We start from the raw sequence: 14,465 nt of genomic DNA on the forward strand, positions 1-14,465 counted from the left end.
GTCTCTATACCATTTTATTTCATACTTATCTTGTCTAGCACAGTCTCTAACAGTAACAGTAAGAAGCATTTTGGATAAAAGTATTCTGTACTTCTGTATGACAACAATGTATGCCTTTCAAATGTTAAATGATAAATGATTAAATGATACACACTGAAATCTACGCTCTCTCTCATCCCGCTTTCCACAACGCAACAATATTATTGAAGATGGCGCGACAATATTGCTCTGGCGTTGAAGTGGGAAAGCGGCAGTGAAACACAGCAGCGTGTAGCGGCGCCTTGCCTCTGCCGCGGGGGCGTGCCACGGCGTGTCACGTGGCCGTCGCGGCCAATCAGGCGAACCCGGAAACCGAAATCCAACTAAATCCGTTGCGGAAGTGATACACGCCCCCAAGCCCCCCCCCCCCCCCCCCAGAGCAGAGCAAACCACACAACTCACCATTCCGGACAAACCACCCCGAAACACATCACCCCCCAACCCTTCATGAACCCGAAACCCCCCCCACAGAACAGACCGACCACTCACACTGGACGCACCTCTCACTTCTCCTGTATATAATGTACCCAATAATATCATCGATCTAGAGCTCAGTTTGGATACACCCGGCCAGTGTCCACTCTGAGTCATCCAGCCGTAACTCTTTGATTTACCTGAACCTATTTTGGGGTATTAAACCCATGTTTGTTCAAGTCTACCTGACTGTCTAAATTGATTGATCCGGGAACGTTTCTCTCAGAGTGGCAGTCCTGCTCACCGTGGGAGAGAACATTATACAGCACAAGACCGTAGCAGACTACAGAGAGTGGCCCGTTCAGCCGAACGCACAATTGGAGGTGGGCTTCCCACTCTCCAGGACATTTACAACAAGCGTTGCAGGGGCAAGGGTAAGAGAATAATCAAAGACTCTAGTCACCCAAACAACTGTCTCTTTGAACTGCTGCGGTCAGGCAAGCGATACCGGAGTCTCATGGCCAGTACAGAGAGACTCAGAAGGAGCTTATATCCCCAGGCCATCAGATGCTCAACGACAATGACACTATGTAACAACCCATCATCTACACTCACGGCACACACATCCACACGTACACACTCACTTTAAATAAACACTCACCGTAACACCCACTTTACTCACTTAACACACTTTATATTCATTAGTAAAGAGATTTGCACTACAATTCATACCTCATTGCACCTTACCCTAAGTTGTACCTCATCCCATTTCTGCATTGTACCTCACTGTGAGCTCAGGCGTAACTGCCGCAGAGTAGAGAGACGCTGGAAAACCTCTCATTTAGAAGTTCATCGGCTATACCTCAAAGAGCTGAGGGCTGATTTTAATTTAATTTAATAACTCAGTAAAGTCCGCCAGGGCTACCTATTTCAGTAATTTAATCTCATCCAACAAGCACAATCCCAGAGTATTATTTAAAACCATTAACACACTTGTCAGCCCCCCCCCCCCCCCCTACACCAGTGCTGTCAAATGAGGACTGTAACCGCTTTCTTCAATTTTTTGTCACCAAGGTTGCAAACATAATGCAAACATCACTCCTTCTCTATCCCCCCTTCCCCTCCATCCCACCACTCAAGCATCCCTGAGCGATTTCTCACCTGTCTCTCTGGATGATCTCACCATCTTAGTCACCTCCATGAAGACCTCCTCGAGCCCCCTAGACATCCTTCCTACATCCATGTTTAAAGACGTTTTCTGCTCTGTTGGCCCCAGTCTAGTCACTATCATTAACTCATCCCTAGCCTCTGGTTCTGTCCCAATCTATTTTAAGGAGGCAGTCGTACAGCCACTCCTTAAAAAGCCCAACCTAGACCCCACCATCCATAATAATTTCAGACCCATCTCCAAGCTGCCCTTTGCATCTAAGGTGTTAGAAACGGTTGTAGCCAACCAGCTCACCACCCACATGTCACAGAATAACATCTGTGACAAATTCCAATCTGGCTTCCGCAAACTCCACTCCACTCCACTGAATCTGCCCTTCTCAGAGTATCCAATGATCTCCTGATGTCTGCTGACTCTGGTGAATGCTCTGTTCTGGTCCTGTTAGACCTGAGCGCAGCGTTTGACACGGTCAACCACAACATCCTTTTGGACAGGCTCAGGGAGTGGGTGGGCATCTCTGGGAGCGCTCTAAACTGGTTTGCCTCTTATCTGAGGGAGAGAACGTTCTCGGTGGCTGTGGGTCCTTTTAAATCTGACCCCACCCCTCTCTCATGTGGGGTACCACAGGGATCAGTGCTAGGACCACTCCTCTTTGCCATTTATATGCTTCCCCTAGGCCTCCTCATCAATAAATTCACCGGCATTAAATATCACTGCTACGCAGACGACATACAACTACTCTGCTCTTTTAAACCCGACAACTTGGAGAAACTCAGCCTTCTCCAGGAGTGCCTGCTCGGCATTGAGAGCTGGATGGGGAGTAACTTCCTCCAGTTAAATGCAAATAAAACGGAGGTGCTGATCGTAGCAGCTGAAAAGACTGCAGCTAGAGTGGCCACTCACTTGGGGTCCCTTAAAGACAACATACGTCCCCACCTGAGAAACCTGGGTGTTGTCTTTGACCAGGCCATGAACCTAGACAAACATGTCAAAACACTCACACGCACCTGCTTCTTTCACCTCAGAAACATTGCAAAACTGCGCACCATCATATCTCACTCTGAACTAGAACTATCCGTGCATGCTTTTATTTCCTCTAGGCTTGACTACTGCAACTCACTTTTCACCTGTCTCACCAAATCATCCACAGATAAACTACAAATGGTCCAAAATGCTTCAGCCAGGCTACTCACAAGGTCAAAAAAATCATGTCACATCACTCCCATTTTGGTATCCCTGCACTGGCTCCAGGTACACTATAGAATTCACTTCAAAGTCCTCACTTTCACTTTCAGAGCACTTCACGGTCAGGCCCCTATCTACATCACGGAACTCATCCATCCCTACACCAACACCCGCTCACTCAGATCTGCCGATCAGCACCTCCTGGTGGTCCCCAGGACCAGGCTAAAAACAAGGGATGATCGAGCCTTCGAGGTGACAGCACCAAGGCTCTGGAACGCTCTCCCCCTGGACCTGCGAACTGCCCCCTCTGAGAACTCTTTTAAAAAACAACTAAAAACACATTTCAGGCAGGCTTTTGATCATACATAGGCGCCTTTTCTTGTCCTCACTGTTCTATAGTTTTGTTTTAATTTGTGACTCATGATTTTATCCAAATTCTTTTATTCTACTTTTTCTATCTGGTTTCACTGTTTTTAACTGCCGTTTGTTTGTTGTCATTTATTTCTGATTTTGTTTTATTGTGTTTTTATATTAAGCTGACAACTATTAAAGAAACTTGAAACTTGAGCTGTAGTGTAAAGCACCCTGTGCATTCGTGCTGTGAAGGGTGCTATATAAATAAAGGTCATTCATTCATTCACTGTTACTCTTTTTACTCTGTATTGTATATTGTATATATGTATATTGACTGAACACTTTTTGTTTCATGGAAAAGTATTCTGTATTTTACTATGACAACTAATAAACAAACTTGAAACTATGGACAGGCCCCACAACTGTGACGTCCGCGCAGACTTCAAGGACCATAAACCAAGCTTTAGCCACACAGCAGCAGCGGTAGTAATAGTGACATCCGCGTGGCACAGAGGCAGACATGTCCGATCTGTACACGTGAACAACCTCTCAGATCTAAATATAAAGATCATAACTAATGCATGAGTGGTCTGCCCTGTGCTATGATGTAATGGTACTTTATTCAATGGACTGTGAACAAACCGAACAGTTTGATTCTAGAGTCGCATCGAGAGAGAGAGAGAGAGAGAGAGAGAGAGAGAGAGAGAGAGAGAGAGAGAGAGAGAGAGAGCGAGAGAGAGTCGAGAGAGAAAGCAAGATAGAAAGAAAGAAACTGACAGAAGATGAACAGAAAAGAGGGAAGGGGGATAAAGAGAGAGATGAGAAAGTATCTGTGAGAAAAAGAGGGAATGGGAATAGTGAGAGATAGAAACAGAGGGAACCACAGGACCAAAATGTCTAATATATATACAGAGTTGCGTTCCTCATATCAACATTGGCTGCACGCACGCGAATGACGCCACGTGCACGCGCGCTCCCCGGTGCGTGCGCGCGCTCCCGCGCATGCGCATAAATGTCCCCTCGCTTAAGCACAGACTAAAGACGATGCCTAATTGCCTCTACGAATGGCATGTAACACATTTCATTCACAAGTTAGGTGTGAATGTATCCGAGAACATCTTTAACACACCTGACGACCGGCGCTATTGATATGCAAAGTAGCCCAGGTGGGTATTTATATAGCGAGTTGGCGAGTGCAGCGCATTCCTGTGTGCACGTGCGTGCCGTGCACATCCGTGCGTGTGCGAGCACGCGCTTCTGCTCACAAAACTTTGGCTGCACTGCGTGCAATCCCGTCCCATGAAGAACGCATCCCTGTATATATATACACACAGACAGATACATTTAGATAGATAGACACTGATAGAAACTGATGGATACGGAGGGAGAGAGAGAGAGATAACCAAGAACTGGGTGACCTAGATTTTAGAGGGAGTAGTATACCATGACATTATTCCTCAAACCAATAGTGTACGACGTATGTGTTCTGTATAAGTGTGATGTCATCACTGAATCTGTAAAAAGTCCTCTCTCTCTATCTCTATCTCTCTCTCTCTCTCTCTCTCTCTCTCTCTCTCTCTCTGAAAGCACCCCCAGAGGCACTGTGACATCACACGTTGGGGCGAGGCAGAGTGTGCAGAAGGGTGCAGCAAGACCACCATGTTTTTAGCGACTCTTTCACATGGACCCTTAGAGGGGTTAATGGGAATTCTGTTGGATGGAATCAGAAAAAAACACACCAAGCAGGATATAATGCAGGGAAAGGAGATTCTCCATTAGACAGGGATGACGTGTCCAAACCCTGACATTCCTGAGAAATCCTTGAGGGGGGAAAAAACAAGCAACAATGAAACATGGAACATTTAACAAGGGGACTACCTCAAATTAGGAATTACAACATGTTATTTCCATGGCCCAGGAAAGTTTATTCAATATCTGTGAACATGAGCTACTTTCTCTCCCGAAGCCAAAAACGAGAGAAGTAAGACTCAAACTTGTGATGTCGTCAGGTATAAAGTCTGGAGCCGCTCCATAGACAATGAATGGGAGACTCATTTTGTGGCCCAACAGAATGTTTTTTTTTTTTTTTTTTTTCTAATAAGAAGAAAACGACTATTCTATAGTTGTGTTCTCAGTTCTGAAACGGTCTAATATTATTGGACTATCTTAGACCATAGAAACAACATGCATGTATGTATTCTTAAATTGGGGCGTAATTCCCCTTTTAAACATGAACACACGTCAAATAAATACAACTCAATATGTACAACAGAAATATTCATATATAAAGAAACATTCAAAACATTTAACACAAATAGACTATTACACAACCCACGCCTGTAATGTGTGAAGGTGTCTGTGAGTGAGAGTGAGTGAGTGAGTGAGTGAGAGAGATATAGAGTGTGTGTTGCTATACACAGTTTACACACCCTATTATACCCTTGCCGGTCTTGGGGGGGCTGGGAGGCTTCTGAGTGGGAGGGGGTAGGCCTCCTCCTGGTTTCTGTTGGCCATTCACCTGGAGAGACACGCACACACACGTGTAAGTAAAATGTCTATCATGCTAAATTAACTTATTGTGTGTCTGTGTGTCTGTGTCTGTGTGTGTGTCTGTGTGTGTGTCTGTGTGTGTGTCTGTGTGTCTGTGTGTCTGTGTCTGTGTGTGTGTCTGTGTGTGTGTCTGTGTGTCTGTGTCTGTGTGTGTGTCTGTGTGTGTGTCTGTGTGTGTGTCTGTGTGTCTGTGTCTGTGTCTGTGTGTGTGTCTGTGTCTGTGTGTGTGTCTGTGTGTGTGTCTGTGTCTGTGTGTCTGTGTCTGTGTGTGTGTCTGTGTCTGTGTGTGTGTCTGTGTGTCTGTCTGTGTGTGTGTCTGTGTGTGTGTCTGTGTGTCTGTCTGTGTGTGTGTCTGTGTGTGTGTCTGTGTGTCTGTCTGTGTGTGTGTCTGTGTGTGTGTCTGTGTGTCTGTCTGTGTGTGTGTCTGTGTGTGTGTCTGTCTGTCTGTCTGTGTGTCTGTGTGTACTTCTGAACCTCCTTGAGGCCTTGTTTGGCACTTTGTGAAATATCTTTCTACGGGACACTAGAGGCATGATGCAGGTGGCTTTCAGAAATCAGATGACACCAAATTAATTAATGTTAAAGCTACTAGAGATTTCTCAACTAAATATATCATCGTCAGACTGGTTTTTAGATAAAGCAGGTTTTGTTTGGAAAGGCTTTCTTTGCATCGTAATGCCTCCAGGAATCCTGTGGACCTGACCCGGTCGCACCTAATATCAATACAAAATATCAATCGTCTTTCATTGTCTCATCGGCCTCAACATGTTTCTGCAGTAATCCTGCCAAGGTATGGACATTGAATTAATAATAATATATTGATGTCAAAATCCTCCCAGTAGCACATTTGAATTATATTTAATATTATGGCAAGAAGAAAGTATTACTATTCCATGACCTTACCTTGAACCTTAACAACCACTTGACACGCCAACGCAAGCAAGAGATGAGAGAAAGGAGAGACAAGGGAGGAGAGAGAGAAACAGACAAACAAAAAGAGAGAGGGAGAGAAAGATCGAGGGAGCGAGAGAAAGACAGAGAAGAGCATTCAGAGGTTAGTGTGATCACTATTCATGCAAACATCATCGGTAATTAGACAAGCAGAGAAGAACACAACATACTTGAGAGATAGAGAGGTAGAGAAAGAGAGAAAGACAAACAGATAGAGAAAAAAGAGAGGGAGAGAGAGAGAGAGAGAGAGAGAGAGAGAGAGAGAGAGAGAGAGAGAGAGAGAGAGAGATTATATGCAACCGTCATGCAATACATCAGGGCTATTCAACTGGCGGCCCGCGGGCCAGATCCGGCCCGCGGGATGATTCTGACCGGCCCGCCAAAGATTACATGATACTAATTTTTTTTTTTTTTTTCATGTCAACGTTAACACGCACAATTGAGCCAAAAGTCACTCAATTAATGACAGATTTCATTGATAAATTGAGGGAAAACTTTGCAAGTCGATTTGATGAATTTGACATGTCCAGAGAATTGATGCATTTTGTGAGCAACCCATTTGCCAATGTAGCTGCTATTTCCACAAAAGGACAAGAGTTCCTTGCATCACTTCACATTGATGAAGGTCTCCTGCAACTTGAAATAATTGACATGCAAGCATCATCTGCTCTGAAGCAGGCACTTGAGAATGAATCCGCCACAACATTTTGGATAAAGTGTATTCATGTCAAGACATTCCCCAAAATAAAAACGCTGGCAATATCTGTGCTAACAATGTTTGGCTCAACATACACCTGTGAATCCAGTTTCTCTCACATGAATGCCATTAAAACAAGTGCAGTAACTTCCTAGCTTTAACTCCTACTCTGCGTTGTGATTTAAACCTTACAAAGCTCTTGGAAGTCCTACTCTCGCCAAATGCAGATAACCAATGTATAATCTGGTTTCTGCTCGTACACCTGAGAGAGAACCACGGCGCGGCAGTTGAATAAGTCGAAGTCCGAGCAGTTTGAAAAGGATCCGTTTTTAATGAAAAAAGGATTTCAATCAGATTACAAATCAAATATTTGAAAGAATGGTGCAATGAATTCTACCGGAAGCAATCGCTATGCCGAAGGACAGTAGAATTCAGTCTAAACGTTCAATATCTAAAAAGCTTGTAGCTGCTCGTTGTTCGTTCTTCAAGGATGTTTTTGCTGCGTCGGTCTCTCTGCTGCAGGGTCTAGTGGAGAAAAAGAGTGTGTTTTGGTAGTGGCTTCCTGGGTCTGGTCTGTGGGTTTGTTGTGTCTCTCCTGGCGAGGAGTTTTGGTTATATCCAATTTAGGCTCCGCCTCTAATTTTACGGCAAGCGGGCGTTTCCAAAACTCGCCTCGAGCGTTCCTATTGGAGAACACTTATTCTCAGCTCTCATTGGCTAACTCACTACCGTGACGTTTTGAACTGATTTAGGTCACGGAGTGGATTCAAATGGTCTCTCTTTGATCAACTGGTCCTTTGTTTCAGAAGAGACAGTCTGGCGTCTCCCAAGGCAGTTTCTTTGTATTCAATCTGTTTGGACCAGATGGGCCTAGGGCCCTGGGTTGTAAAATCACCCATTTGTTGACTTTCCCAGGAAGATCAGACGATCACTATCTCTCACTTAATCAGCGTCTGCCTGTTTCAACACCCCTTTTAGGAAGTCTGAGCCAAGCAGCTGCGTTATTAAGTCAGCGATGTGTCTCGTTTCTTATGTTTATAGAGGTAGAGGAGCGGGGGAAAATAGTGAATGTATTTTACCTCTTGGTGTTTCTGCCATTCTGATTTGTTGTACACATACACAGTTTGCTATTTGACGGAAATCTACCACACAAGCAACCATGCCTCCTTGACAAATGAGCATTTGCATCACTGTTTGCGGGTAGCCCTCACTTCCTATGAACCCTCTTTCTCTGCCATTGCCCAGTCAAAGAAGTGCAATCGCTCTCATTAGATGTGTGTATGTAGGCTAGGCCTGTCTGCCCCCCACCCCCCTGATGTTTGAGAGTTAAGAGTCGACAATAAGTGCTAATAAGATGCTGTGATTTGCTGTTGTTGCACAGACATGAAGCACTTTTTCATAAGCTCAGCTGCACTATAAATGTGTTTTTTTGTTCAAGTGTTGATGTTAGAATGTTCAGATGCACATCATGCACTTGTTTGTTTTTTATTTTATTTTTATATTGAAATGTTGAAGAGGAGATGTTGCAGTTGTTGCACAGTCATAAATGAAGCACTTTTTGCAGGAGATGTTGCAGATGTGGCACATAAATGAAGCACTTTTTTTGAAAAGTATACTACTTTTGCAATGTAGTTAAAGGGGAACTATCTTATAAATGGCCTTTTTCAGTGTTTAGCATTGTTTCCTAGCTATGTGGACTTATATTAATATGATCTATGTCTCTAATTCTCATATTGGCGCATTCTTCCAATTCTCCTCTCACAATATTCACCCTCACTGAACTGAGTCATCTGAAAATGTGCTGATTTGTGATGTCAGAGAGACACCGCTGCATGATAATCAGCTGACTTTCCACACACTGTGGTTGGAGCCCATAGGCTCAAAACGGCTTAAGATCTTGAGGTAGAAAAATGCTGTTTTTGAGTACTTGATTACAAATACAAAACAATGAATTAAAAAAAAAAAATATTACAGAGGTGTTCCATAAACCCACAGGAATTGTGTAAAAGTGCCCAAATAGTGAAAGAAATAGTAAAATAGTTCCCATTTAAATAAATGTTGTGAAAATGTGGTTGCGTGTTGTGTCAAGTGACCATATATTCATAGCACGGGGAGGCGCCGTGGCAGTCCGGCCCCTGGCCCCATGGGTTTCTGACAATGTGGCCCCCTGAACAATTTAGTTGAATAGCCTGCAATACATCATTCACAAACAAATTCAAAGTATGACTGGAGCCCCTAACTCTAGTAGTGTTAGTAATAATAATAAATAATAAATAATAAATAATAAATAATAAATAATAATAATAATAATAATAATAATAATAATAATAAAAATAATAATAATAATAATAATAATAATAATAATAATAATAATAATAATAATAATAATAATAATAATAATAATAATAATAATAATAATAATAATAATAAAATAATACTAATAATACACAGAGCTTTTCGAAAGGTGCAGAATACAAATATTGCTTTCCCCCCAATGAATTAACAAATGTAGCCTATCATTTCTGTAACTGAGGGGTACAATTCCCTGACTGTATTAATCAAGTATTGGTATCATTAAACCACTACCGTCTTATGTACATTACTGGCCATACCGTACACGAGTATATCTGATGAGAACACCTCCACAATGATACGGTTTCCACACAAGTACTCGTTTAGAATATTTATTGCAGCAAAGGTACAGAATATACTTTACTTGAGTGCGCTTATAAGGCAAAGGAATTATAACTATGGTACACTGATAATATATAGCAGGGAGATACTGGAAGGGGGTTACTACCGGTTGTAAGCCAGCAGGGGGAGGCAATGCTCTATGCAAAGTCAATGGGTCCACGGAGGCGATATTACTCCCTGTGTCAGCGGACGGGAGGCAGCCGCTGTACTCTCAGTGTGCAGCAGCACAGGTGTAAGCCGTGGAGCCTCTGGTCCAACAGAGACGGGCTCGAGTGATGTCCTCACGGTAGATCCCACACAGCAGCGGGGTAGACGGTTCTCTGCTCCAACAGTGTGGTCAAAGCAATGAAGAATAATAATAATCCTGCCGGAAAGGGCTCTGCTGTCGCCGGTGTAAATCCTCCGGTGCGCGGTGGTTCACAGTTGAACTTGACGTTAATACTATCCTATTTGCACGCGGCTATAAGTGCTCTATGTGGACGCACAATTACTCACTTCACGTGGTCTTTGACTCGTAATGAAGGCTTACTAGTAAGTAGCGAACGATACGTTGAACAAACGTATTAGGATAAACAAGACTCTATCTTGGGGCAATACGAGCCCTACTTCACCGCACGTTGCATAGTGGGTGAGGCGTCACTTGGGTAACTGAACTGAACAAGACTGAACTTCAACTGAACCGAAAAAGGAAATCCTGTATTCGCCTGCGCCATATTTATATGTACGGGGAATAATCTAGTGCCAGCCTCCTCACTGTCTCGTAGCCCTGGGCAGAAGCGGGCATGTTGAGACAAGTCGTGTCGGTAGCTTTCAACTTGACTCTAGGGGTAAGACACTGGCGCTGATGGCACGCCATCCAATAGGAGAATGAAATATTATGGTCTGTACTACTAGGTTAAAGGGACATTCCGTGTATATGTACAAAGAATATACAAGGGATATCAAACGATATATAAATATTATGCAATATATATCAATCAATAAATACATATATTCGGTTTAATCTGACCCTTTGTAACAGCCGCCCCCTAATTAGTCCCACCTAATTAGCTAAGCAGAGACAGATTAACCGCACTGTCCACTACTCAATGTCCGTTGTGAGGGTAGGCAGGTCACAAAGTCAGGGGTCATGGTCGTCATTAAGCGAGTCGGGGAGCCTTGGCGACTCTATCAGCCTCGCCACGGGTCGGTTGTAGGTCCGCCCTTGGCCGAGCACTTCTGCCACTCTGACCTTCCCGTCGGCACCAGTGGTCACTTTGCTTACGCGGCCGGCCGGCCACGCAGCTCGGGGTAGTGACTGGTCTATGGTCATGACGACTGGACGGGATGAAGGGGGGCTTAGGAGGGAGCGGGCCTGAGACTGCTTTGATCTGTGCTTGGCTGTGCCTCCTCCTCCTCCGTCTGTTTCTCTTGTTTGCTCTGTACCCCGTCTGAGGAGGGGCCGGTCCCGGCCGTCCCGTCAAGGAGTCGCTTGGGGTGCTGGGTTCGAGGTCAGCTACGTCTGGAGCGCAGCTGAGGGGGGTGGAGTTCCGAACTCCCTCTGGTACCCACGGTTCTCTCACGGGCCTCTCGCTTAATGTCAATAGCCTCTGCTGTACGGGGGAGAGGCCGGTGTCGCTCGCCTCTGTGTGTAGGCAGCGTGTAGACGTGGGTTGACTGTCAAGTCCGTAGAGGGGGCCCTGGAGCGTCCATCCCAGTCGGGTCTGAACCGCGACTGGGCATCCTTTGGGTCCGACGTGGGCCGCCTCAATTGGGAGAATGAGGTCCGCGTGGTCGGAGCGGATGAGCAGGGTCGGTGTGGCGCCGTCGATAAGCGGTATAGGTAGTTGACGTAGGTGCACATACTTAGCCATCAGCTGTGGGATGGGGTAGGTGTACTGAGACAGGCCTATGTCGTGGCTGGTGAAGACGTTAGTTATACTATACTGCTTCTCGGGCTGGTCCACCGCTGCTATCTTGAAGGAGACCCTTTCACCCTTTATGGTCTTCTGGTCCCTTCTGATGGTGCGTATGGTCATGGTATCTTTGACACCCCGCAGGCCCAACTGGGCTGCTGCGGAAGCGAGGAGGAGAGTCTTTTCAGACCCATCGTCCAGGATGGCGTAAGTGTCCAGGACCTTGTCCTCGTAGCTCAGGAGCACCCTGACCACTTTGAGGAGCACACGGGGGGTCCCGCTATGCTGGTCAATGTGGAGCACTCCTGTGGGTGGTGACGTAGAATCTATATGGTGCGAGTCGCACCGTGACTCCCAGTGTCTGCCGTAGCAGTCGGGACACCAGGGAGCAGTCTGGTGGAACTTTGGTGCTGGTGCCACCGCCTCGGCATGGTACATTACCGCGACGGGCCCACTCTGTTGTCCTGGCTGACGCCGGTTGATGTCATGCAGGACCTCCAGGTGGGTGCCACCGCACCTGCTGCACTTCTTCTTCATGCGGCACTCAGCTGCTAGGTGGCTGCGCGCGCAGCGGAAGCAGCGGCGGTGGTCCTTGATCCACTGACTCACCTCGTCCGTGGTCAGCTTCCCGAAGGTGTCGCATTGGTACAGCCGATGTTCTCCCTCACAGTACTGGCACTCAATCTTCCACTGGTCCTCTTTCGTCGAGGGGGTGTTGTGGTTCTTGTGCTGCGGTACTGATTCGGCTTGGTGCATAACGGTCACCAACCGGCGGTTATCCGTTTGTCCCCGAGGTCCGAGTCTTGGGCTTGGTCCACTCCATACGAACGTGTCGAGTCGTAGGCTACTGACCTCCCTGGCGAGGAACTCAGATAGGTCTAGGAGGGATGCCTCTGGACCGTTGGGGTCGCAGTAGTCTCTCTGCCGCCTGAAGCGTTCTTGTCGGGCGGGAGGGAGCTTCTCTAATATCCTCTCTACATTAGAGTTAGCGTACAGTTCATAGATACCCTTTTCCTTTTGGGACCCCAGCATCCCTACCAGGGACTGTACCTTGATAGACAGGTCATCTAATGCTCTGTTGTCTCTGGCTGGGGGGAGACGGTCAATGTCTCTTATCTCCTGTATCACATAGTCCCATACGCGTCCATAACGTTGGTCGAGTGCCGCTAGAGCCGCTGTGTATGGGGTAGTAGAGTTGGCATAGGCCAGCGCTATATTGTGCGCTCGGGGCACCTTGAGGTGCTTCAGTAGGATCGCATACTTGTACGGTTCGTCAGCTACATCGGACAACATTGTCTCTAAGCACATTCGTAGCTCCGTGTACTGTGCTCTGTTCTCATGGGTGAAGTCCGGGATGGTCGGTGTGCCAAGGTACGATGCCATGGATGACTGGCACATCAGTGAGCGTTGGGGAAGAGGCCTCCTAGGCGAGTCTCCCCGTGCGTGTCGTCTTGGGCTGGTACTTGGTGGGTACCGAAGGTCTGGTACCCAGGTGCTGTCCCTCGGAGCTGGCGGTGCGTCAAACTCACCCGTGAGTGGAGTCGGGGGTTTGTAGCGCAGGGCCTCGGGGCTAACTTCTGGGCTGTACTGGACCTCCTGGTCCAGAGTACGTTGCTGCTGGTCGGGGCTGTACTGGGCCTCCTGGGCCAGAGTACGTTGCTGCTGGTCGGCTTGACATTCCTCCTCTTCCTCCTCCTCTCCCTCTGCTAGGACCTGGAGTCTTCTGTTCAGTCTCTCGGCGTGGTCCGGTTCTTCCCGGTTGCTGGGTCTCGTATGGACCGGCCGGGGAGGGGGTTCGGAGACGTGGACAGGATCCTCCTGTTGGCGGGGTCCCGGGTCGCTTCGTCGGGTAGGGGAATGTGTCCTAGACCCATGTCTTGACGATCTCTGAGGGCTCCGTGCGGAGTGAGGGGGTGTCGCCATGGCAACCAGTTTGTCCATCAGCTCCGCCTGCAGCCGGTTGCGCTCTGCCTCGCGCTGGGCATGGGCTGCGTCGCGCGCTGCTTCGCGCTGGGCATTGGCGGCGTCGCGCTGCGCATTGGCGCTGGCCTGGGCGGCGTCGCGCTGTGCGTTGGCGGCGTCGCGCTGGGCATTGGCGCTGGCATGGGCGCCGTGGAGCTGTGCATTTGCGACGTCGCGCTGTGCATTGGCGGCGGCGTGCTGTGCATCGGCGCGGCTTCTCTCAATGTTCTCTTCTGTCTGGAGGCGTCTGGTCTCCAGTCTTATGCGGTCGTCTGCACTCCTTTGTTGCGCCTGGAAGCGCTCTCGCTCGCCTGCAAAATGTTCGCGCTCGCGCGTCTGTTGCGCTTGAAGTCGATCGCGTTCGGTGGAGGCTGCCAGGGTGGCGATGAGTGCTTGCGCCAGCATCTTGTCCGCCTCGCTGGGGGAAGACGCCGTTCGGGGCGATCGGCTCCCGGCAGTACTTGTTGGAGATCCGTTCTCCTGTTGCGTACCGAGGAGATCCATCTCCTGGGTGCGCGTCTCTTCTTGTGGTGGGTCGGGTTCCATCCCGGGAAGG

General features: G+C 47.4%; 1 protein-coding gene across 1 annotated transcript in view; it reads right to left on the bottom strand.

Moving 5' to 3' along the window:
• Positions 1–14,465, bottom strand: part of LOC311225307 (abl interactor 2-like) — a 108,253-nt gene that overhangs the window by 42,707 nt on the left and 51,081 nt on the right. Inside the window, exon 4 of the mRNA XM_084310532.1 lies at positions 5,590–5,678. Coding sequence (XP_084166658.1) covers positions 5,590–5,678 — 89 coding nt within the window. The remainder of the gene's footprint in view (positions 1–5,589; positions 5,679–14,465) is intronic.

Source organism: Notolepis coatsorum, assembly GCF_963971535.1.
Source record: "Notolepis coatsorum genome assembly, chromosome: 3".
In the NCBI taxonomy this organism is placed as follows: domain Eukaryota; kingdom Metazoa; phylum Chordata; class Actinopteri; order Aulopiformes; family Paralepididae; genus Notolepis; species Notolepis coatsorum.